This window comes from Ostrinia nubilalis, chromosome 13 (genome assembly GCF_963855985.1).
Source record: "Ostrinia nubilalis chromosome 13, ilOstNubi1.1, whole genome shotgun sequence".
In the NCBI taxonomy this organism is placed as follows: domain Eukaryota; kingdom Metazoa; phylum Arthropoda; class Insecta; order Lepidoptera; family Crambidae; genus Ostrinia; species Ostrinia nubilalis.
Window position 1 is genome coordinate 12,925,710 of NC_087100.1, and position 25,071 is coordinate 12,950,780.

The 25,071-nt window shown below is 37.7% G+C and overlaps 1 protein-coding gene across 1 annotated transcript; it reads left to right on the forward strand.

The window, feature by feature from the left end:
- The first annotated feature begins 11 nt into the window (after positions 1 to 11).
- On the forward strand, positions 12 to 24,920 carry LOC135077730 (uncharacterized). The gene is made up of 5 exons (XM_063972306.1): positions 12 to 263; positions 2,915 to 3,093; positions 17,529 to 17,622; positions 18,130 to 18,284; positions 23,887 to 24,920. The coding sequence occupies exons 1-5, from the start codon at positions 111 to 113 to the stop codon at positions 24,176 to 24,178; spliced, it is 873 nt and encodes a 290-aa protein (XP_063828376.1). The 5' UTR covers positions 12 to 110; the 3' UTR covers positions 24,179 to 24,920.
- The last annotated feature ends 151 nt before the right edge of the window (positions 24,921 to 25,071 follow it).

A 25,071-nucleotide genomic window follows, 5' to 3' on the forward strand; every position in this document is an offset into this window, starting at 1 on the left:
AATATCATTCTGACGAATTAAAAAACAAAATGTCAAAATTACGCGCGCGCAGTTGATTCGAAATTTGAAAATGTGCGTGAGTGTCACCTAGGGTTGGTCAAAGAATAAACATGGCGCACAAAGTGAAGAGCAACCATTACATAGCCACGCACAGATCTGGCGTGGACTCGCCATCGTCGGGAGCTTATTTACACAGAGCCTCGTCCAGAGACGAAAATGATAGTCATCGAGCTCCCTCAGAAAGGACATTGTCGGAATATACGGTAAGTATAATTAATTTAAACTACTTCTACAACTACTAAGTAGAGGACTACAGGCACAATGTAAAATGTCCAAGGATGTTTATTTATTTGTTTTAAAAAACTACCTTGTAGAGAGACCTTGTATTCTTCAGTGTTCATTTAGGAATATTACTATGTAATTTTAGATACTAAATTATAATTATCCAACTAAAAATGTCATGAAAATTATTTTAAGCTCCTATTATTATCTAGTAGCAAGGTAATGCAGTTGTGCACGTAATTACAGACTGTAAACAATGCTGAACTATTTAAGTCGACCACATAGCAATCATTACACTTCCATGTAGGCAGCTAACTATCAATTGTTATTGCAACGTCAACACTTCCTTAATCTTTGTCAGAGACGCATAAATCCTGATAATCTATGACTATTTCCTTGTTCAAAATAAAAAATAAAGTTTATTTGTTAATCCGCAGCATTGTAGATCAAAATTACGATAATGATTGACTAACTAATGCTGCTAATAATAGATGTGTATTAAATTCAACCTTGATCTACTGCATTGTTTTTATCGTTCCGGAATCGATCTACTCTAATTTACTTAAAATGGCGTAGGTTTTGACATCAATTACCGACTACAATTTTACATAACTACTGTGGCGCACCTGCTCTATTATTTTTGTATGCTATGTTTATAAAACAGTAATGATTATTAATGGGACACGTATAGGCTCCAAATAGATATTTTAATACTATGTTCATTTGTATGACATACCCAAACAGCTGGTGGTTCCTGTACTGCCCTATGAAGCCAGCTACTTTTGTGGGATTGAATCCGTTTAGAAACTTATGCTGGTGTGATGAAGATGCGAGGTAATACTTAGTTTGGGTTATGCAGCAGTAGACTTTTGACCTCCGATATCCCTCGAATACAGATATTCCTAATTTCCTATGTACCTAAGTGTAACAGTTTGGACAACTAAAATGAAAATAGTAAGACACGGGTCCTAACGCGACGTTTATTAATGACAGTCTGCTTGTGACCACGGCTGCATCATAGCAGCTGAAACGTCAAGCCGTGAGTACATAATGTAACTCATTCATAAACGTCGCGTTAAGACCCGTGTCTTAGGCTGAGTTGCACCACCTAACTTTAACGGTAACTACTTTTGTATGGAGTTTGACAGATTTTTGACGTTTTTCAAAGTTAAAGTAAGATGGTGCAACCCAGCCTTACTATTTTAGTTAAAATGGAACGCGAAAGTTTAAAATCTTATAGTTTGGACAACAATCAAAAATACCTTACTTTCGATAATTCTGTAAGTGAAACTACTCATAAACAATACTTAACTGAAAGTAGATCACGGAGACGTGTTTTTGAAAAGGGCATATTTCAAAATACTACGTTATTTTAACGTTAAGTTCATAATGAAACAAGATCGGCCAGCACACGTCCAGCAAAACAGATGTGATTTATTTCTGACGCGGCGAATGGCGTTTCCTGCGCGATTAAACGCCGCAGAAACGCGATGCTAATATTGAATGTTTGACGGACCGCGGGGTTTGGTCTAATTTACGAAAAATAAGCGAGTTTTACCACATTCTTCGTTAGTTTTAAAATTATTGTCTTATTTTGCAAACACTACTGTGTGTCGTTATAACAGTTACAAGTTAGAACCTACCTACACGATAAAAAAAGAACTCGAAATCAGCTTAATCAAATTTCAGGAAGTTAGAAAGTTCACAATTCTTATTCAGCCCACACAAATAGACCATGCCCTCGGCTGCTGTTTATATTCTGTATTCCCTAGAAATACAATGTTAGATCCAAATTTCTTGTTACAGTCTTTATATTATAACCAGCAATGGTTGTTGAGTGCCATTAGAGCTGAAACGGCGGTTATGCCCGTAACTGTCCTGTAAACAGCTTATCTACGGCTAAAGAATTAGAATCTGAAGTAAATGGCCCTTAATTACAAATTAAACTTGTCAAAATCGCTCCCTCCTATCCCTTAAGCCCGGTCACGGTGCCACATACCGTATTGTTTGGCGTTTTACTGATGTAATACGCCGCGGAACATTTCAACCTTCCGAACGGCATTGCCGATCTGCATTCGACTTTAATCGGTTATTAACTTCGTAATGCGATTCAACTCGGCCAGAGTATATTCTGGGAACGGTTTGTCGTTGTAAGGCATTTGTAGGTGAATCAATTGCGCGTTAAAGTTATAAATGGCTTGGTTGGTTGTAGTTCCGTTTAGGTATGAATTAAAATGATCCATTTATCAGGCCACACAAAGGGACAAATCCTCATAGTACACACCTATTATAAAATAACGTACCTAGACCACAGAATAAGAAATATTACCACCTAGACCTGGCTACAATCTAACAACAAAAGGTCATAGAATTATACCCGGTTTTAACTACGTTTAATCTAAAATTCTAATGCAATCTACACACCAAACCAATAAGTATCTGAATAAAGTATTTTATTCAGATCCTACTTGGTTTGCCTGGAGACGTCAAGAAAACACAGATGAACAGAACGAAAACAGAGATGGTTAGACGCCAAACCGCTAGGCTGATGACGGCCTTGGTATAATGTAGAGTCCCTTAGACCAATAATAATATTTGGCCAAGAAATAACCAACGTCTTATCTTTTTTCAGACGATGGACGAGCGAACGCGGTCGCCCTCTGGCGGCGGAGACCAGCGACACAGCGAGCAGCGGCACAGCGAACAGCGACACACCGAGCGCAACGGCAGAAGACAGCCCAACGGCTCACCACGAGCCGACTCTGATGTCTACGTCACTAGTGCGGCGTATAGACCGCCTTCGGAGATCAGGTAAGCATTCATCATCATCATCATCACGTACCGGAAAACGCAGCGTGAGACGTCCACCCACAAGATGGACCGACGACCTGATAAAGGTAGCAGGAAGAGGCTGGATGCAGGCCGCTACCAACCGTGCGATGTGGATGATGATCATCATCACAATTTCTACCACAGAACGTCCACTGTTGGACATAGGCCTCCCTCAATGATTTCCATATCGTCCGGTTGGTAGCGGCCTGCATCCAGCGCCTTCCTGCTACTTTTATGATGTCGTCGATCCACCTTGTGTGTCTAGTCGTTCCACGCTGCAATCAAGCTTCATTCATCAGAATGAAAATAATTGTCATTTATAAACATAACTGTTGACACCACCATCAAGTGACAGAGCCTTTCTCTACAGTGGTGCCATCCTGGTGAGTGCAAATGCGATAATCCTCCTACGGCTTTAGCGCTCAACAGTTGACACACTGTCTTAGAACGATTTCACATTTAGGCGATTTAGCAGCGCAAAAACGCGCGACAGACGCGCCGCCGAAAATTTCATACTACTCGTAAGTAACAGTGGATGCATGCCTTCACATTATAAAAACGCCGCGGCTGCTGTCACGCTTCTAACACTCTAATGTGAAAGCGCTCTTAGCCTCTAGACAGGACCTTACTATACAGTGACGCTAACTGGTGAACGATATAATGATAGGACTCAATGGGTACGTCAATTTTAAACAAAAGACTGCTGGAAAAAGGAATCTCCCAAGGATTCCACAAAGACCGTTCTCGAGCAACGCACGGGGAATGTGTGAGAACATGCGAAAGCAATTTTGTACTCTCTTCAACTACTTCACAAGTAGAACTACTTACTAAATTCTTCACTATACCACCAGCTAATATTTTGTACCGAAGTGGTGGTAGGCAAATATTTGGGTCGTGCATAAGATAAGAGCCCTGCAAAGGACCTACATACTTTAAAGAAGTAGAATTTTGAATTTGAAGGTATGCGAAATTATTATCATCTTAATGTTTCCTGTACAAACCTGCCTCGTGATAATCAAGGTCCATGATGGCCTGCATCCATAGCTGCAAGCGAACCCAATCAGAGCGAGAGTTATCGAGCGACCGACTCACGCGCAGCTTTCATTCAAAAACCCTTTTGCGAAAAGCAATTTTAGAAAATTGATCCCTATCTACACGCTACGAAAAACCCTTTTACTAGGCACTATGCTCATTGGCATTTGTACACCTTCACATAAAATCGAACAGTAAATAAATAAAGTTACCGCATTATTCGAAGGAGTAAATCTTATTTACTTCTGACCGTTAATTCGAACTATCCATTACGAAAGCATACGCATTCGTCATTCCAACTGTCTCTTTAAAATGGCGGCGATCTGTCACCACTTACCAAGATGTTTTATAGCAAAGTAAATTAATGTTTACCTCGATTAACATTAACAAAAGCCGCAACTTCTTATTATTAATATAATTCATTCCCCTAATATGTAAGCCCATAAATTATTTCACGTGATATTTACCTGTGATCTCACCTTTGGGGGCAAACGGAACAGTTACCGAGACTTTTGATAAATCACCTAATAAATAATATCACGCTACGTTGAATGCTTGAGACTCGAGACCATGTAGAGAAATTTCGAGAATTTTCGAGAAACCATGTCCAGAGATGTCCCGAAAAAAGATTACGGTACAAAACTTTCTTTTGGACTTTCAAATAATTTGGCAAATAACCGAAAATTAACTCGAATTATTGAAATTACCTTGCCGTGTGTCTTATCAACGCAAACAACGTGATATGTGACAATTTATTCATTGCATTATCTTTAATTGACCTGTTGATAATGCAAGATAATGATTTTGAAGTTTTGATTGCTTTTAAGGCTTATTTACCCAATCAACAGTGTTTTTCTGTAAATCGCTTCACCTTGAATATGTGATCATAAGGAATTAAACTCAACAACAACTTTCACGGACTTGGAATGCAGTAGATACGTTAACCATTGCTAAATATTATATGCTTTCAGGTACTTTTCAATATCTTGTAAACATTCTGTAAAGATTTCCCTTGACGTAAAAGAAAACCGCATATTTTGAAAATCATACACCTAATGGAACATCGTGATTCTAACGCCCGTATTCACAAACGATGCTTGCTTAAGTGAAGCAGCAAATCGAACGCATAGCGTTGAATACAGCTCTGTGATTAATTCGTGTGTCACCCTGTGCGTCCACGCGCACTGTGAGACCTCATAGCAATGTTTGTGAATACGGGCGTAAATCGTTTCTAGAGCAAGAGCTCCACTTGTTCTCTAGTCTTTTTGCTGAGAATAAAAGCTGTTTCTTATTATCTCCAAGTAATTATAGTAGAATACAAATATACATAGCTCTATGTCCAAGTTTCAGTACGTCTACCATTCTTTACACATCACGAAACAACAATAAAACTTTACAGTCCCACGTAAACATTCTTTACTATAAAACATGGTATTTCTCGGACGTCATAGTACACACGGCACATCAAGCTATGCTTTCTGGTATCTTATGTAGCTGGAATAAGGTCGATTTTCAGACAAAAATATGTTTTATCTACAGTACTGTAGTCATGTGATTCAGATATAAACAGTCAATAGCAGAGATCTTCATAGTACATAGATTATAATTTAATTACGCATATTTCATGGTACAGTTTGCCATAAAATTGCACGATGGAAACATAAAGCAACTGAATAACAGTAGGGTTAGATTACCTAGTTGATTGAACGCAAAATGTTTTTAATACAACTTGGCTTTCGTTGTTGGTCCAGTAGAAAAAGTTGTTGTATTTTAAACATTAAAAATACCTCCTGTCAGACCGAACAGGTTTTTTGTCTGACATATTAAAAGTTGGTACAGAGGCCATAAGGCGGTAGAACGACATCTGACGGTAAGGTTGGTTACTTGCCTTGCCATCTCTCTACCTACCCTCACTGGGACCACTAGGTAGAGTATGACCTGGGCCACACCACAGTTGGGTTTTTCAGAATTCTAATCGCAATTTAACTAAGCTTGATCAAGCTTTGTATCGTATGTACAGGAAGAGAGCTTTCTGCACCTAACTCTACATTAATATCAAAGAAATTATTAATTTACCAGGAAACGTAACACGTGCTTACATAAAACTTGTTTGTCCGTACGTCCTTCATGTGCTGTGAGTAATGTTAATATTACTGGTTGAATCGCTGAGTAATAAAACCTTATTATTTGTCTGTTATGAAACATGCGTTTAAAAAAGATATATATAGTAATAAAATTATATTTTATGCTAATCTGAGTTTCAGTGCCAATTTGAGACTCTAAAACTGATTTTCTTGAAAAAGAATTAGATTACCTAGGTAAGAGTAGGCGCACACCGTTGATTTTTCGTCGGCCGATAGTTTAGTCGGGTAGTTGATCTGTATGGGCATGTATGGGAGTGCGCACACTACGATTCGATTTGGCCGATTCTTCATACAATTTAAAATCGGGCACAACTATCGGCCAACTAAAAATCAACGGTGTGCGCCTACTCTAAATGTCTAAATCCACTTCATTTCGTATATTTTTGATTAAGTATTTATTAAAGAACGGGTATTTTCCACAAGCCAAAATATCACTGTGATGTTTGATTTTCTACTTTTATTAGTTCATACTGGGAGATTATTGGCTTTAGCACAACGAATAATAAACGTTTTTTCTCTGGCAGTTACATCTAATACTTATCGTATTTATTTTATTATTATTTTAGAAGATCTATTAATCTCATTAAGGCCCGATTCGACCAAACTTTTATCCGAGAATAACTCCTGGTATAACTGGCACATTGACAGTTTCAGTTTGGGAAATAATATGTCAAAACTGACGATTTATTCTGAGATTATTATTTACTCTTGTTTGGTCAAATCCACCCTAAGTGGCAATATTAGGCCCAGAACAGACGGTGAAACGCAACTGCAACGAAACTGCAACTTTCTGATGATTCTGATGAATGAAACTGAAACCAACTGAAATTTTCAAACTGGTCGCGTCATGTGTGGTCTCTCAACGGACGCTATGGCAGAAACTTAGATGCAACTCAAAAGTAACTAGCAGTTGCAGTTTCGTTGCAGTTGCGTTTTACCGTCTGTTCTGGGCCTTAGTGTAAACTAAGTATAGTTTAAGTTTTATCTATCTTACAAACAGAACCCTACTACTTATTACGAGTACCTTTGCTAGAAATATGGCTACAGATATTTAATTGTCCGCGCCTGTAATAAATACAATACTAACGGTCTGTGAGACAATAAATAGCAGTACTTACTCCCTTAATTACACTCTTTTATCAATGCCTTCCTTTCCAGTCGCGAACCATTCACAATAATAAGAACAATGTTGCTGCAACAGAACTTAAATTCATAAGGGTCTGATTCTGAGACTGTAAAATTGGAAAACATAACTTAAATAAATATCTGCAAGGTCTACTGGAAGAAATAATAATTCCACAAAAAATATGGAACAAAAATAGGTAGGTTCATCTGTGCATATGCTTGCTTGTACTATAAAACAATACAAGCGAATTGAAAACCTAACCCTTTCTTAAGACGGTTAAAAAGTTGCCAAATCTTTTGGAGAGCAAGCTCGTAGGTAACTCTCATCATAGCGTTACCTGAATTTTAGGTTCTCTGCAAACCCTATCGTTCGTTTCAGCCGAATGACGTCCACTGCTGAACAAAGGCCTCCCCCAAGGATTTCCACAAAGACCGGTACTGCACCGCCCGCATCCAGGCACCTTCTGCGACTTTCACCAGATCGTCGGTCCACCTAGTGGGAGGCCCGCCCACCTACACCTTAATCAAAATTAGTGGCTTGCCGTTTCGTTAATCAAGGTTTATGTTTAAGAAGTTATATTGATGGTTATTTTAATAGTGATAAGATTAACCTGTGGATGAATCATTAAACATCTTTCATTTGGCAATAGGCTTAAATGATTTAGTTTGAGAGATAGTGAAGCAATCAGAATCGAGCCCAGCATTGCGAAATATTGCGAAATAAAACTAAGTGGTTATAGCAAATGGACCGAACTGTGGCAATCATGAATTTCTCTTACTCAGCTGTCAGCGATCGACTCGTGCGCCGTTTTTCTTGAGTGAGAGGCCTATAATATTACTAAATATTTACTTTCCTACCTAGGTATTAGGAATGTTATGGATATGTATTTTCGGTTATATGGATACGGTTACGGATACCGGTTTCGGTTACAGTTACGGATTTTTTTTTATTTCGGATATCCGAAAGTTACTGTTACGGTTACGGATATCCATAACAACCCTGCTAGGTATAATGAACATGGTTGGAAGGATTTCAACAGTCTGGAAAACACTTTAGGCGTACGAAACTAGGAATGGACTTGATGATGAGTAATTAAAATGTAGTTACAAAATTAAGTTACTCTAATAAGTCTAGATGAAGTTGTCTGATATTATTATTTTACCTTCGAACTTAATAAGCATACTAGTTCTAATGATACTCGTATATCGATAAAACTATCACTTGAAGTAGGTACTCGTGATGTGAGCCTAACATGGAAAAACATATAGATTAAAAACTATAGGCTTTGACCAACTACACTGTATCTATGCAATTTATATATTTGTAAGATGTTTGTTTTCTGAATAAAACAAAATAAAAATAAAATAAAATAATTAAAGTAAATAAAGCAAACAAATGAACCCCTTAAGATAAGTTTATTACAAAAAGTTAAACACCCGTTGAACACTTGTTTAAATTGTCATTTAGTATAAAAATGTCATTTTAAACCAATGTTCAACGTGTATTTAACTTTTTTGTAATAAGGCTTAAGAACTCTAACATTCCCCATCGGTTCCCAACGCCTATCCAAAATAAGCGCTAAAACATGCCGTCGTGCGACATTAGCGAATTGCAAATTACATCCTTGTCTTAAACATAGTGTAAACATAGCGTCCCAGAAACGCGGCGGTTTCAGCACGTTCCGTTAGGCCGACAAAGCTGTAAACATACAATCATGGAAGATGACGGCGTCGCGATGAGTCATGCCGCTGCACCGATTGCACTCGGTATGGGTAATTTGCCATCAATCTAGGCGTTTAATGCCGAGGTTTTGTTTGGTGTTCTTGGACAGTGCAGACGAGCGGGTTAGACGCGATTAAGCGGCAGTGATAACACCAAATCCTTATGGAAAAGTTTCCTCTGACGAAAAAATACACTCAACACTTCAAACACGACCATTGTACAACAATAAAGACTATATACTCTCTTACTACTCTACTCTTAAATACTATATCATGGAAACCCAGGGATGGAAATTTTTGTCTCAAGTACATATTTGAGTTCTGTTCCAAAGTGGTGCAGATAAATAGTAAAATCAATGGTTACGTTCAGCCTTCGATTCGATTGAGAAAAGTCACCTAGACGTCTTTTAAATAAGATTTTATTTGAGTCTAGAGTCGCGACGACAACAGTCGTCTCATACCAAATGAAGAAAATCATTTGACAGTCTAAAGTTAAATATTAAGGTGACCCAGCGTTTTTAAAAACGCCCGTCTGCACCGCCCCAATGACGCTCTATAATTCAACACGTCGAGTGCGCCCGCGCATGGATTAGGGAAGATTTAGCAGTAACGGCGCTGTAACCTTTCAACATGGTTACTAGTCGGCAACCACGGGGAACTCCCGGATTTACGTTTAGAAATACATTTGTCAACTCATCATTATGTCCTATGTTCAACGAAGCGCTGGTAGGGTAAAAAGATTATGAGACATGTAAAGGCTCCTTAAGAGCAAAATATTTGAAGATTTTTAAGTACTATTTATTAGTTTAACAAAATAAAGTAATTTTGACTTTAACTTCAGCAGTGGACGTCCTTTGGCTGAAATGATGAACCACAGGAAACTCCCGGATTTACGTTTAGGAATTACTTTCAATAACTCGTTTCAGGGAAAAAGCCTTCCTGATTTAAAGTTAGGAATATCTTTTTTGAAGAAGGAGTTTCACGTGGTCTACCAAGGGTACAGTCGACTAATATCGTCGCTTGCCTCTCTAACTGACGTATCTGACATTTTTTTCGAAACTGAGTTATCTACACCATCTTAATCAATTTCGCAAGACGAATCGATCTGTCTTATCGCCTGAAAATTTTGCAAAATGTCAGTGACAGTGTTTTTATGCAGGACAAGGCAGATATTTGACCGCAATCGCACCTGGTGTTAAGTAAGATGCGGTCTAGGATGGTACATATCTGCCCTGTTTTAGTGCCTATTCACTCTCGCCTTGAAATGGCCCGGATTATAGTGTTCAGGACCTCCGAGCATAGCCCGCTCCATCGCCCTTTGGGTGACCTTGAGCCTTCTTATGAGGCCCATAGTAAGCGACCACGTCTCAGATCCGTATACCATCACTGGCAACACACATTGGTCAAATACTTTCGACTTGAGACACTGCGGTATTTCGGACGTGAGTATATGGCGAAGCTTCCCGAACGCTGCCCATCCGAGTTGGATTCGACGATTGACCTCTTTCTCGAAGTTGGACCTACCTAACTGGACCTGGAGTGGCGACCACGGGCTGGAAGACGTAGCGTGGGCAGGCCTCCTACTAGGTGGACCGACGATCTGGTAAAGGTCGCGGGAAGAGCCTGGATGCGGGCAGCGCAGGACCGTTCATTGTGGAAAACCTTGGGGGAGGCCTTTGTCCAGCAGTGGACGTCATTTGGCTGAAAAGAAGAAGTGTTCAGGAAAAGACAGCAGCAGGCAGCGAATTCCAGTCCCTAGCTGTAGTGTAATTTAATTTGACGACTTTTTGCTGTTGCACTTGGATGTAGGTATTCCTCATAGGCTATACCCTACTCTATGATAAGGTAGGTAACCTATTTTGTAAAAACTTTTGTGATGCACGGATTTTTAACGACTTGATGTCAATCAAGTCAGCTTCAAGTCAAGATTCATCAACTATCATGAAATTGGTAAATATTAGAAGAATATTACAATACGTAGATTCAATTTGCATGTCCCACAATAGGAATCGAGCCTAAGAAATCCGAATGGAGAAAACCAAACTCTCTAGTAACTAAACACGGGTACTTAAGGCACGTACAGACCCGAAAATCCGATATTATATTGCAGAGAAGAACCTCTAATTTCCTTTCATTTTCCCTTAAATATCGAGCTTTAATCCCAAAGCATAGGATCCGGTTTCATCTAAACCTAATGCCATTATTTGTATTAGAAGTACATTTCCCGTACAGTTAAGTATATCATAAATCTGCAGCAGCAATAAGTCAGGTCGGCTCAGCGACAGCACAATGATGTCGCGGCCGGGAATCGAACCTGGCATCTCGCACGATTTATTAGCCTCCGTCTGGTAACCGCTAATCTGGATATTATGTTGGGTCAGGCATTTCTTAGGATAGCATCGTAGGGGAACGGAGTATGGAATGTTCTAGGCTATGATGATAATTTGATAGGAGGGTAAGGTATATTTGACTTATAGAGCTAGTGATTAACTCAGTCAGTGGTATGGGAGAATGGGAGGGTGGTTTTGTGACGGTCAAACGTCAGCGAGACTTCAGATTTGTATGCCCTGTCACGTCATAACAAAATATTATGTCAATGTCATTTCTCATAAGCTGCTCCCATAACTCGGGCAGTGACTATAACTTTAGAAGCATTAGCTCAATGTTTAGAAGTATGCTCTTAAAATAAAAACAAAAGAAAAATAAAATCAAACACCATGCAGGTTGGACTCTACATTTTCTAAATTCTTTTTAAACGCGTGTAGAAAACTCCTTTCAATTTTTAAAACTTAAGCTTATTCAAACTTTTTAAATCGCGTTCGAAATTCGAAAGTAGACTCAATCTGAAAAAAAAAGCATTAATTTATTTATTTTCTGTTCCAAAAATAAGTTTATTTTCTAAAGCCAGCGCAGCCGATCTTAAATACTAATAAACTCTAAGTAGCAAAGCAATTTTAATAAGCACTAAAATGTACATCTAAACAATGCAATCTTGCTGAACACACTGCACAGTGCACATACACCCAAACCATGTTTCCACCTCCCACATCAATATTCTGATTCTGAACCTAACCTGCCTCCAGGATAGTTAATTATTAACCCTTTAACTACCCCCAATAAGGTCTACTTTCGCTATAAAACGTCTACAAGTCGATTTGAAGCTAATACATAGTTATTAGATACAACAAACAATAATTTCTCGAATCCTGTTCAAAATGAGAGCAACTTAGTTGCAAAGCTAGCGTTCTCTGTAAGTTCTAGTTCTTATTGATAGGTATTCGTGGAGCTAAATGGCGTATGGTAGCTGTCACTTCGACATAAGCACAGTGTTTAACTTTCAAAGAAGATCAGCTGTGTGTAATGTAACTACGAGTAGTTGTAGAAAAGAGAGTGGGCTAATAGAAAATAGGTTGCAATTCTAGGACATGATGTTAGTTATCCTTATTATTTTGTAAACGCAAACAAGTTTATGGAAAGAACGAAGTTAATTTTCCATTGACAAAGGAGAAAAAGAGATAATTTTAAAATTACTTCAGCAAAAGCATAAATTAAAATTGTGGAATAATTAAAATTATTTATTTCTCGCATATTGTTTGCCGAACATACTCGTCAGCAGCCGTAATATGTTAGCTGTTGACGCCATAAAAAAAACCAAGTAAAATTACTCAAATTGCAAATTTTGGAAAAAGTTGTAAAGTAAAAAATGACAGTTCAATTGCAAAATCAATGGAGATATTTATTTTTTAATTTTTTGTTAAATAAATAAATAAATATTCTTGGACATTTTACACTGCGCCGCTAGCCCCAAACTAAGCAAAGCTTGTATTATGGGTACTAGACAACGGATATAAACATACTTAAATACTTTTTTTTTGTAAATACATACATATTATACATAGAAAACACCCAGACCCGTCACAGAAATTAAAATTCATCATTTCAATTTCTGCTCGGCCGGGAATCGAACCCGGGATCTCTCAGCATAGTAGTCCGTTCTGAACCACTACACCAAACGGCCGACTATAGATGCTATATTACATTGGTTATAAAAGAACAAGTGTCTATCTGTTCTTATGATGTTTTCCATTTTACGAATTAACACTTACACTTGTAAAGAAATGCTAGCCGTCCATCAGCGTCTCAGAGCTCATCTTTTTTATTTCTTTCCCCCCATTTTTTCTGGTCCACCTAATCACAAAGAGTGCGGACATCGTCACGTAATTTAGGACAATGGACATAACCACCGTCGGCGACTCAAAGACGGCCGATTGAGCCGTCCAAAAAAGAGGCTTCTATTCCCAGGGGAATCAGGGATGACGCATAGGAATATTAAGAAGAAGATGCATGGAAATATCTAGAGATCTTAGAAGATCATAAGGTTGAGGAAAAAGGACATAATTATAAGGCCCGAATTTGAAACCACGCTGAAAACGGAATCTTCAAAGACAAGCCTGAAAATATATTAATGCTAGTTTACATTGTTTCCTAGAGCAAGTCACAGGTTCATAAATCTTAGAGATGATAGTGATGTAGTGTATAAATGTACTCATACATATGGATAAATTTTAATCGCACAAATATATACTCGTAGTTTACGAATCTGTAGAGATACACTTCTAAACAACACTACTAAACTTTTAACGTCAATACATACGGCTCCTGGGCACTGCAGTCTGGTGTTAAAATACATTTTAACACCTCTAAAAAGTATCTAAAATGATTGGCCACATCAGCAACCCCATTGATTTTTAAATAAAGACGAAAGTAAGTATGTCTGTTGTATGTGAAATTACCACTAGTAAGAATACATTATTACTTACTTATCTAAGTTGCTACAACCCTAAGCTTATCCAAGGACGCGGGTAGAAAGCAACCGAGTTAGCTATGGTCTGGTCTATGGCCAACCTGCGGTCGCGTTTCCAATCTTTTTGGTAAAAAACCCAAAACCGATTGCCTTTGAGCGTAATGGTTTAATTTGGTTCGTGTACGAGTTATTGTGATGTTTTTTATGAGATTCACGCTATTTGAGAAACTCTTTCAAGACTCGATTCAAACTTGAGAAAAGATGCAAGCCTGAGTTTGACTCAATTTCAATTTTTAGACCGATCTCAATCCTATTCCGTTTACGTCATTAGATTTAAGTCATTAGATTAACTAATGCCCGTTTTCACCATCAATCCCTAATTTTTAAGTGACCCCTATGGTAACACATAACATGAATTTTGTTTACATAGGGATCACTTAAAAATTAGGGATTGATGGTGAAAACGGCATAAGGCTATGTTTTATAATACCTATCTGCTTAAGGTATTCTTATTATATTCCATTTAATTAAAGTAAGTACTTAACATCAAATCTTAAAAATAACAAACCTCTCCAAATTACAATTATAAGCCTATGAAACGTACTAAAAAGAATGACACAATCAAAACCATACCTACCGTAAACTTAAATCATCTGACCCAAAAAAGTTAAACGTTAAATAAAAAACGTAATCATCAAAACCATTCGTGCACAGTCCTTCATATTTCTTTTTCAAAACAAAATAACTTATTAAAATCCTTCCAGTCGTAACTTGAATTTAAATTAATTACTTATAGATGTTTTATAGCCACTTCAAACCAATTCGACTGTTAGTTAATTCTTAATCGGGTCCTTTGTACGCCTGTTGGGGCCTGTCAAAATAGATAAAGGGGCTTATAGAGTCTACCATGAGTGTGGAAGGCACAAAAATATCACTTCGAGAGTTTAAGTTAAACGGATGACTTTTGAAATTGAAACGTAGTTTGAAATGAAAACGACTTAGCAAGTTTTTTTTTGGGACAACCAAACCTCTTTAGAGGGGAGGAAACTTAAGGTATATTTTTGCCAATGTCAAGCAAGAGAATTAAATTGTGACATCTCTATGATTGTATTACCCAACTACCGCTAATCGAGCCTCTTTTTACTTGTACTCTACTATTTCTTTGTCCCCTTTTCCAATCAAATATTTTTCCTGAAAAACGGAAACACCAAAAACTTGAGTAGTTTTTACCTATTTGTCCCATATTTTTGGAGTTACTTTAATGCACTATGGAGAACATCGTTCAAACTTGTTTAAAGAAAGGATTTTTTAATCCAGCACCAACCTAGTTTTTTTTTTACTTTCAAGTTAGTAACTTTTTACTCGTTTCTTCTGTCAAATACCAAACCACTTGACATCTTGTTTGTTAAATATTTGTCCGGATTAAGATGACTAAGGACTTCGTGCCTCGTTATGGTAGTCACATTTTTTTTACCCTCCCGGCAATGAATGCAATGATTGAAAAATTTCTCTCAATAAATACTGGCCACTCTACAAAAAGTCTAAAAAACTCTAAACGCGGTGATTTATTTTCTCTTTTGTACAGATTAACATACCAAGGAGTTTCTTGTGCGACAGAAAAGGAATTTAAAAAAAGTAGAGTTTGAATTTCGAACACGAGTCGAAGACGAAATTGTCACTTTTGAACTTAGAACTGAGAATTAGAAAAAGTTTTATTGCATCAACTGGCATTAACAATATTGGATATTGACTTGTGTTACGTTCTTCATTCATTTTAAGACAACCCTGTTATGATATTTTCTATTAATTTTTAACAGAAGCTCAATTCAAAGCGCTCACGATTCGATTTAAACTATTTCGATTGCGGCAATAAATCAATTTGCCCAACAATTTATTATGATACACTGCCATAATCTCATTATTTATATCGTTCGATCTTAAATGATATTTTTGTAATGTAATTACCTACCACCTCCAGTAATATCTGTTATAAAGTTTTTCTAACAAAATCGTGAGGTTATTTCAAGCCTTGACCCGTAAGTCAATAGACTGATATTATGATTGATAAAATCAAGATTGAAAAGTATTATAGTTAATACGGACATAGAGATAAATCTTGCTGTAGGTATAATATTCAAATTGATGATTTTTCTAATGATAAATAAGGAATTCACCTCGTGAATCTAACTAAGGAAAGATTTACCTACTTATTTGTTTAAAGTGAATATGCTCCGATGAAGTTACTGGACCGATTTGAATATTCTTTCACCAATATAATCTAAAAAAATCAGCTGAACATAGGCTATAAAATATTTTCAAAAAAGTTAGTCAAAAAATTTCAATACTAAAAAATAAATAAATTAGGTTATTTCCTCTGCCATTTTCCGCAGTTGACTCTTCACATCACACATTCATTTACCGATCGGATCGATCGAACCTGTGATTGTCACTAAAGATTTGGCCGTAAGGATACTATCCGAAGCCGTTAAACCTGTTAGAAAAAAAAACCTGTGATTGTGCCATTAGAACCTAGCTGTATAACTCCCGTATTTACAAACGATGCTTGCTTAAAAAAGTGAAATACCTAGCAAATCGAACGCATAGCGTCGAATAGAGCTCTATAATTTGTTCATGTGTCACCCTGTGCTTCTACGCGCACTGTAAGACCTCATAGTAATGTTTGTGAATACGGGCGTAATACAAGTTTCGTGCACTTAGCAGCATAATTTCACAATAACAAATAATAAAATTCCACCTGTACTAGTCTGTGAACTTGTCAGCCATCTTCAATTTTCGTGACCATCGTGACATCAGATTTGGAGCGCTCATGGCTAGCGGTCGGCGAAACTGGATCAGCGGCACAGTTTATCAACCTTATGTATAGGGTATAGAGTCCAGATTGGCGTGAAGGGTGTTCGTTAATGATGTGATGATACTGGATGGCATGACCACGAGGAAATATGGGTCGTCAGGTGCGTGTCACGACCTGTAACGGTGTGTTTTGTCCCGAAAGTTTGACGGCGCCTTGGTGTTTGATATGTATTTGACCTCATAAATGTGCTAAGCTGGTACTTATTGTTTAGTAAGTTGTTGAATCAACAGCTCTTTTAGTCGACTGCAGGCGAGCGAGGGGATACTGCAAGGCTGAATGTTGTAGACAAACTAACACTTGTCATTTCATAATCTGATAAAATGTTACCATAATTTACGAGCTCATTTTGTTTCGTGATTTGGATGTCATCTTAGTTATTAAACGGTGCAATGACGAGACGAGAGCTTTAAACAATTTCTCTTAGCATACATACCTACTCATAATACTACTAAAGAGTCCTTACCAATATGAAAGTTTGCTGGCGGCACTCCACAGTTGGGATGAGATCTGGCCCTACAGCAGCCCTTTCTTTTGTGTACTGTAGGGAAATTGCCACCCAAACCCGTCTGGCTAGCATGGGCACTGGGCAGTGTAGACCAAATCCTCCATTTGCTTCTGGTAAATAGAGAGTTTCATCGTCCTGCAGTGGACACTAAATGACCTGATGCCTTAAGGTCCTTGTCCAATTAAACATATTGTTCTCTTTTGTCCACAGCCGGCAGTCCCGAGCACCTCGCAGCGTGTACTCATACCGGAGCGCGGTGGCGCCCTCCGTGGCGTCTACACACAGATCCAAGGTCTCTAGGAAGGTGAGAGGAATTTTCACTATATTTTGAGCTGGAACATCAAGCCGTTAGAATGACTTGATTTTGAACATTAATTACGTGACGTCAGTCATGGCAGATTTACCAGATAAGAAGGCTAAGTAGTCTTAGGACGGCAGATAACCAGTGGGTAGTCCCGGCTGCTTTCAAAATAGTTAAGGAAGTTCGACATGGCGTCGCTATAGATAGACCCACTTAAGCCGGTTGCAGATAGAGCTAAGCTAAGTTAGTTTGGTTATGCGATAGCTGGGGCAGTTGTCCATAGTTATGTGCAGACTGCAAACTACAAACACCATGGGAAACTGCGTCAGCTACGCTGATCTGAAGCTGAGCGAAGAGGTGATATAGAAATAACGATACCTGCTTAGTTATTCAAACACATCTCTCCTTTTGGCTTTAGTGGAAATCGGGTCAAATGATGATTGTTTGTCTGTGACTTTGTATAAGTGTCGAAGGATATTTTACTCATTTCCCATTCGTATTTCCTTCCAGGCCGGCGTGAAAGTGGACGCCATGGCGGCGCCCAACCCGTTCTGTCCGAACGTGAAGGGCATGTGCTGCCTCATGCTGCTCCTCAACCTCGGGCTCATCCTCGTGACCCTGGGCTTCGTCATCGTGCTTCAGTTCTTTGAGCCGCTGTTTGTGTGGTAAGACATAATCTCAACTCTTAAGCTTCAACTCTTCGTAAACAACTGCACGCAGGAAGATTTAATTAATACTACTGACAACGCCACTCTTGTAGCGGAGTTTTGGGCTGACACTGTATAGGTTTGTTGTCGACTCGAAAAGAAGAAGAATATTGTAAAGCTCAGTTAGTCATTTGCATAGCTGGGCACCGTTAATCAAATAGTTAACTTCGTTAATCGTTAAACCGTTAATAAAAAAATTAACTTCGTTAAACGTTAAAACGTTACATTTAGCAAGATTTAACGGAAGTTAACGTTAATCGTTAATCCGTTAACACATGATAATAAAACGAAAAAAGTAAAGGTTCAAATAATTTCGAAAGCTTGTATCGCGCACGGAATTTATTCCTCTTTTATTTATGTTTGCGCTACAAGCTTTCGAAATTATTTGAACCTTGCATACAATTATTTTTTTCGTTTTAGCACAGAATAATAAGTACCTACTTTTAGTAACAACTGCATTTCAACATAAAAGCTTGTTTTTAAAAAAAGGATTTTATTATTATAATTTTTTTTTATGTGATAGGAGGCAAACGAGCAGACGGATCACCTGATGGTAAGTGATTACCGTCGCCCATAGGCCATAGATTATTATAATTTTATTTTACACTTTTTAGTAGAAGACTAAGAGCTAGTGAACGCCAGACCTACGTCATTTTATAAAAGCTGAAAGTTTGTCAGCGTATGCTCGCAATGTAGGTGAATCATGAAGTTTGGGTCATCGTGGCTTTAGCAGCTATCCTAAAAAAACTGTCTGGCAAGGAGTTGGAACTGTCAAAACTGTCTGGCTGATGAGGAAACTACTTCTAATTATTGCCCTAATCCCAACTAATATTATAAATGCGAAAGTAACTCTGTCTGTCTGTCTGTCTGTTACGCTTTCCCGCTTAAACCTCGCAACCGATTTTGATGAAATTTGGCATAGAGATAGTTTGAGTCCCGGGAAAGAACATAGGATAGTTTTTATCCCGGTTTTTGAAACAAGGACGCGCGCGATAAAGTTTTTCTGTGACAGACAAAATTCCACGCGGGCGAAGCCGCGGGCGGAAAGCTAGTATTTTATATTATCAGCTTTTATGGTATAACGCAAGCCTAACTTTTACGGTGGCTTTTTCTGTATTCAATAGACTAATTGTAGTTCTACTTACGTTATTACCATAAAATCTGATTTTTATGTATAATATTTAGTTAGGCAATGATTAGAAGTTGTTTCGACATCAGCCACACAGTTTTGACAGTTCCAACTCCTTGCCAGTTTTTTTTAGGATAGCTACCAAAGCAACGATGACCCAAACTTCATAATCCACCAACATTCTAACCTATATTGGGAGCATACGCTGACAAACTTTCAGCTTTTATAAAATGACGTAGGTCTGGCGTTCACCAGCTCTTAGTCTATAGTATCTCAATCTCAGAGCCTTGGTTCAATTACAATACAATTTAGCACCAAAGTGCTCGAAAAGACAAACCCAACAAACCCAAACTCGATAAGTTTCTACCGTTTCGTTTCGAATTTCTATGGCCACCTCCTGACTCCATTATCAGGACCCTAGACATCATCTAGTACTAAAGTGCTCGAAAAGACAAATCCAACAAACCCAAATTCGATGCGATGCCGCCGTTTCATTTAGGAGTTCCTATGGCCACCTCCTGACTCCATCATCAGACCAGCTTAATGGTACCATAACATTGCATTTTCATCTTACTCAAGTACACAAGTATACCAAATTTCAGCTCAATCGGTTGAGAACTGGTCTAAAATTCAGTTGCAAGATTTGCCCCACACATACTAACAAGTGAAGTCAATATAAAGCTTGTAAATAATAAATAAATGTTCGTTTTGGTTACAAAAACTGTTGTTTTTGGGTTCTGGAAGTTCTGGAAGCCCGAACGTACTTGTCAGAACGCGTTTTTCTAGTGATTTTCAGCGTGCCTGCTGTATCTTTTCGGTAAATAGTAGGTACTGTATTAACGATTAACGGACTTAGGATAATTTAACGGAAGTTAACGAGTCCGTTAACATTTTTTAAAGTTAACTTAAAAGTTAATCCGTTAATAGAAATGTTAACTTCGTTAATTAACGATTAACGGATTAACGAGTTAATGCCCAGCTATGGTCATTTGAAGATAGTCCCATAGTTCAGAAGCTGGGCTTCGTCATCGTGCTGCAGTTCTTCGAGCCGCTGTTTGTGTGGTAAGAAAGAGGGACATAGTTCAGTAACTCACTTAAAAATAAAGTCCCATAGTTCAGTATTTTGGGCTTACTCATCGTGCTACAGTTCATTGTGCTGCTGTTTGTGTGGTAAGGTAGAGGGACATAGTACATACAGTAGCTCATTTAAAGATAGAGTCCTATTGTTCAGTAGCTCGCCTGGACTTTGGGCTTCGTCATCGTGCTGCAGTTCTTTGAGCCGCTGTTTGTGTGGTAAGATAAAATCGTAAAGCTCAGTTGGTAATTTGAAGATAGTCTCATAGTTCAATAGCTCGCCTGGATTTTGGGCTTACTCATCGTGCTGCAGTAAATACTTTGAGCCGCTTTTTGTGTGGTAAGACATAATCGTGTAGCTCAGTTGGTAATTTGAAGATAGTCCCATAGTTCAGTAGCTCGCCTGGACTTTGGGCTTCGTCATTGTGCTGCAGTTCTTTGAGCCGCTGTTTGTTTAGTAAGAAAAAGGGGCATAGTCCAGTAGCTCATTTAAAGATAGAGTCCTGTTGTTCAGTAGCTCGCCTGGACTTTGGGCTTCGTCATCGTGCTGCAGTTCTTTGAGACGCTGTTTGTTTAGTAAGAAAAAGGGACATAGTCCAGTAGCTCATTTAAAGATAGAGTCCTATTGTTCAGTAGCTCGCCTGGACTTTGGGCTTCGTCATCGTGCTGCAGTTCTTTGAGACGCTGTTTGTGTGGTAAGATAAAATCGTAAAGCTCAGTTGGTAATTTGAAGATAGTCTCATAGTTCAATAGCTCGCCTGGATTTTGGGTTTACTCATCGTGCTACAGTTCATTGTGCTGCTGTTTGTGTGGTAAGGTAGAAGGACATAGTACATACAGTAGCTCATTTAAAAATAAAGTCCCATAGTTCAGTAGCTAGCCTGGATTTTGGGTTTACTCATCGTGCTGCAATAGGTACTTTGAGCCGCTGTTTGTGTGGTAAGAAAAAGGGACATAGTTTAGTAGCTCACTTAAAAATAAAGTCCTATAGTTCAGTAACACGCCTGGACTTTCATCATCAAGCTACAGTTCTTTGAGCCGCTTTGTGTAGTAAGGCAAAACGTTTTTTATTCTAGCTTTCCGCCCGCGGCTTCGCCTGCGTGGAATTTTGTCTGTCACAGAAAAACTTTATCGCGCGCCTCCTTGTTTCAAAAACCTGGATAAAAACTATCCTATGTCCTTTCCCGGGACTCAAACTATCTCTATGCCAAATTTCATCAAAATTGGTTCAGTGGTTTAGGCGTGAAAGAGAGACAGACAGACAGAGTTACTTTCGCATTTATAATATTAGTATAGATTTCCAGAGGTACACACTCCTGCTAAATTTAAAAGTTAGCTATTGACTGGAAATCAAAAAGTAGGTTACCGAGCTAGTTCATGAGTTTACCCGAATACGTTGCGGTAATCATCACTTAATTAGTGTAATTTTGTCAGCCAACAAGTAAATGATAAAAATAATCTTATTAGTAGCTAATGAGATAACCGTCAATATGTCACACTTGCCCATTTCACATCCACTTACGGTAAAACGGACAAAAAATTTGTACAATTCGCCATTCGAAAATTGACCATACTTTTAAGTACAAAACGGGACATCAAATTAAATTTTAATCCACATTAAGGCTGGGTAGCACCATCTTACTTTAACTTTAACAAAATTCTGTCAACGTCAAAATTCTGTCAAACTCGATACAAAAAACACCGGTTATCGTGATAGTCACGGTTAAAATAAGGTGGTGAAACTCAGCCTTATTGTTTGTAAATAGCAACTATTTCTGACTGCTCGGACTGTTTTATTTACTGTGTAGTGTGTAATGTATCTCTACAAACAGTTGCTTTCTTCTTCCCATCCTTGAAACCGGCCACGATCAAGTTGTCCCGTAGAAAAAAAGTATACTCGCTCTAGTCATACGACACACATACGGCAGACCGTGAAAAATATCCCAAAATAAAAAACCCGAACGTTGTCTCCAAGATCACAAATTGCGCGTACCGTTCGTCGGTCTTCCAAGATCTGTAAGTGATTTTTAATGGCTTCCCTTATTGTATGGGGCCTGCCAGACCGCAAGTGAAAAGAACCTTTAATGTGGTGGGAAAATTAACACTATTGTTGAGAAGTAAAGTTAGTTGTAATAAAATTAACATGAAAGATGTTATGTAGGAGTTGGAAAGGTCTTTTAATTTTTGTATATCTGTTTGGGTCGTTTAAGAAATTTCCCATTTAACAAAACTTTTATCATACACAGTGTTTCTAGATGCGCTAAAATTATTGACTCTATCATTTTCAATAGCGAACATCAGTTTTATTAAGAAGTGACCTCGCGGTTCTGACATAATAATTTATGTTTTCACTTGTGATAAAACAATAATATTATGAACCTAAGCTCAATAAAATTCCTAAGAGACAAGAAAGTAGGTAAATGGCTACTGAAGCTCAAAGTCGACTAAAGCATAGACTTAAGCTTGAAAGACCCGCCATCACGACACTTTCAGTTTTTATACTTTTATCTCTCTATCTTCTATGAACCAGACAGCCAGAAAGTAGTTAGGTTCGAGAACTTCGAGAATACACATAACTTAAACAGCTTGTAGTCTACAAGCTACTTACAAGTTGTAGAGAGGTTGTAAATAACTACGTCAAGGCCTTTGTCCAGCTGTGGACGTCGTTTGACCAGGCCTGTTCATCTCCGCGAGTTTACATCGAAAACAAAACACGCACGATTGCCCCCTACAGGAGTACTATTCGACAAGGCCTCACATACGAGCGAACTTTGACTCACGCACGCGTATTCTTGTGTATGATGGAAAAAATAAAGAAAATGGTGTACTAAATACTGTGCAGTATTTAACTGCCTAAATAATAATAAAAACACAGAATGTACTTTTTTAAGTTGCCTGAAGACACTGAGAGGTAAATAAGTAGTTAATATTATTCATGATAATTCATGCTAAATCATGTATTTCCTCCGCCATTTTCTGCAGTTTGGCACCTCACTCACGTCACATCATTTTACCGAAGTCAGCCCTATAGCTTCGGCGCAGTACCGATCACTGACGTTTGTCAACAAAACTTTTGACAAACTTGCTTGACTCTTGAGACAAGCTAAATTACACCATATTGTTAATGACATTGAGCATACATTTTTTTAAATACCTTCGCGAAGTAAAACTTCTGTACGTAGTACTTATTATTATTCTGTGGTTTGACTAAAAACAACTAAAAAGAAGGAGTTAGCTCCTTCTTAACTACAACTTCATAACTACGTTACCTAATTATAATTTGACAATCAACATAGATATAAAAGACTAGTTCTTATAAATCTGCTTTAAATAAAACAAACATATCTTTCTTTCCAGGATCCTGGGCATAGTCTTCCTCATCTTCGGCTTCATAACCCTGGTAGGAAGCCTGATCTACTGCGTAGTTCTGTGCCGGGAGAACCCCTACCCACGGTACCCTGACGACTTCTACTGGACGCACCACTGGTCCAAGACCATCGGTCCATCGGAGATCCACTACAGTGCCAGTGAGAAACCGTACAGACAGAATGGACATAGTGACAGATATAACAAGTATAACGGGAAATATTCCGATAGAGAAAGTGCGAAAGGATACTCTGATAGAGAAAGCAAACTTAGTAGGTACTAAAAACCTTTAATGGAGTAAATAGTATTTTTAAGATTGTTACATTCTGTACTTAACGCCATCTATTGAGTTGAAATGGAACTAAACGTTCAGCTATTTGGAAATCAGTAAAAAATTCTGAAAAATACAATAATAATATTGAAAATACAGTAATTTGTCCTGTTTGGGTGATGTATTATTTTCCAAGTTTTTTTGTCGATCAGTTATTTATTAAAATAACTATTAGACTATTTAACTTAAGATTTAAAAAGTTATTATTATTTGAAATCTAATAATCTTTTTCAATTCAGCACGGTTTTAATGATATTCAATAAACTTTTTTGTGAAAACAATATTAATTTTTAACATCACAAGCTGAAGCTTTATTAATTCTATAATTTCTATAAATCCTCAATAAAAAGTCCATAAATAAAATTATTATTTACCAGATGTCTATGAATTTATTAAATATTCAGTTCATTATTGTACCTTTTAAAGTTTAGTAACAATTTGTATGTACTTAATTATAATAAGATAAATATTTAAATTAACATTATTTGTAAATAAATAATAATACATAGGACGCACTCTTTTGTTTCAATGCCATATTATTGTTATTTACCATATTTTGAAGAGTGTATAGTTTTAATTTATATATTAAGAGTTGTATAGTGTTTGGGGTGTTCAAATTTAGACATAATAACCCTGTGAATTAATCCAAAATAGAAATACCTTTATGTACATCACAATTAAATACTTTGATATAATAAACTTAATATTACAACTAAAATGTACCTTTTATTTGTAATTCAATTTGCTAACGGCCAGTTTTTTGATCTGCAGTTTACCAATAGTCAAACTTTGTTACAGGTTAAATAATAACAAAGTAAGTAGTTAAAATTTTAAGAAGACCAGCA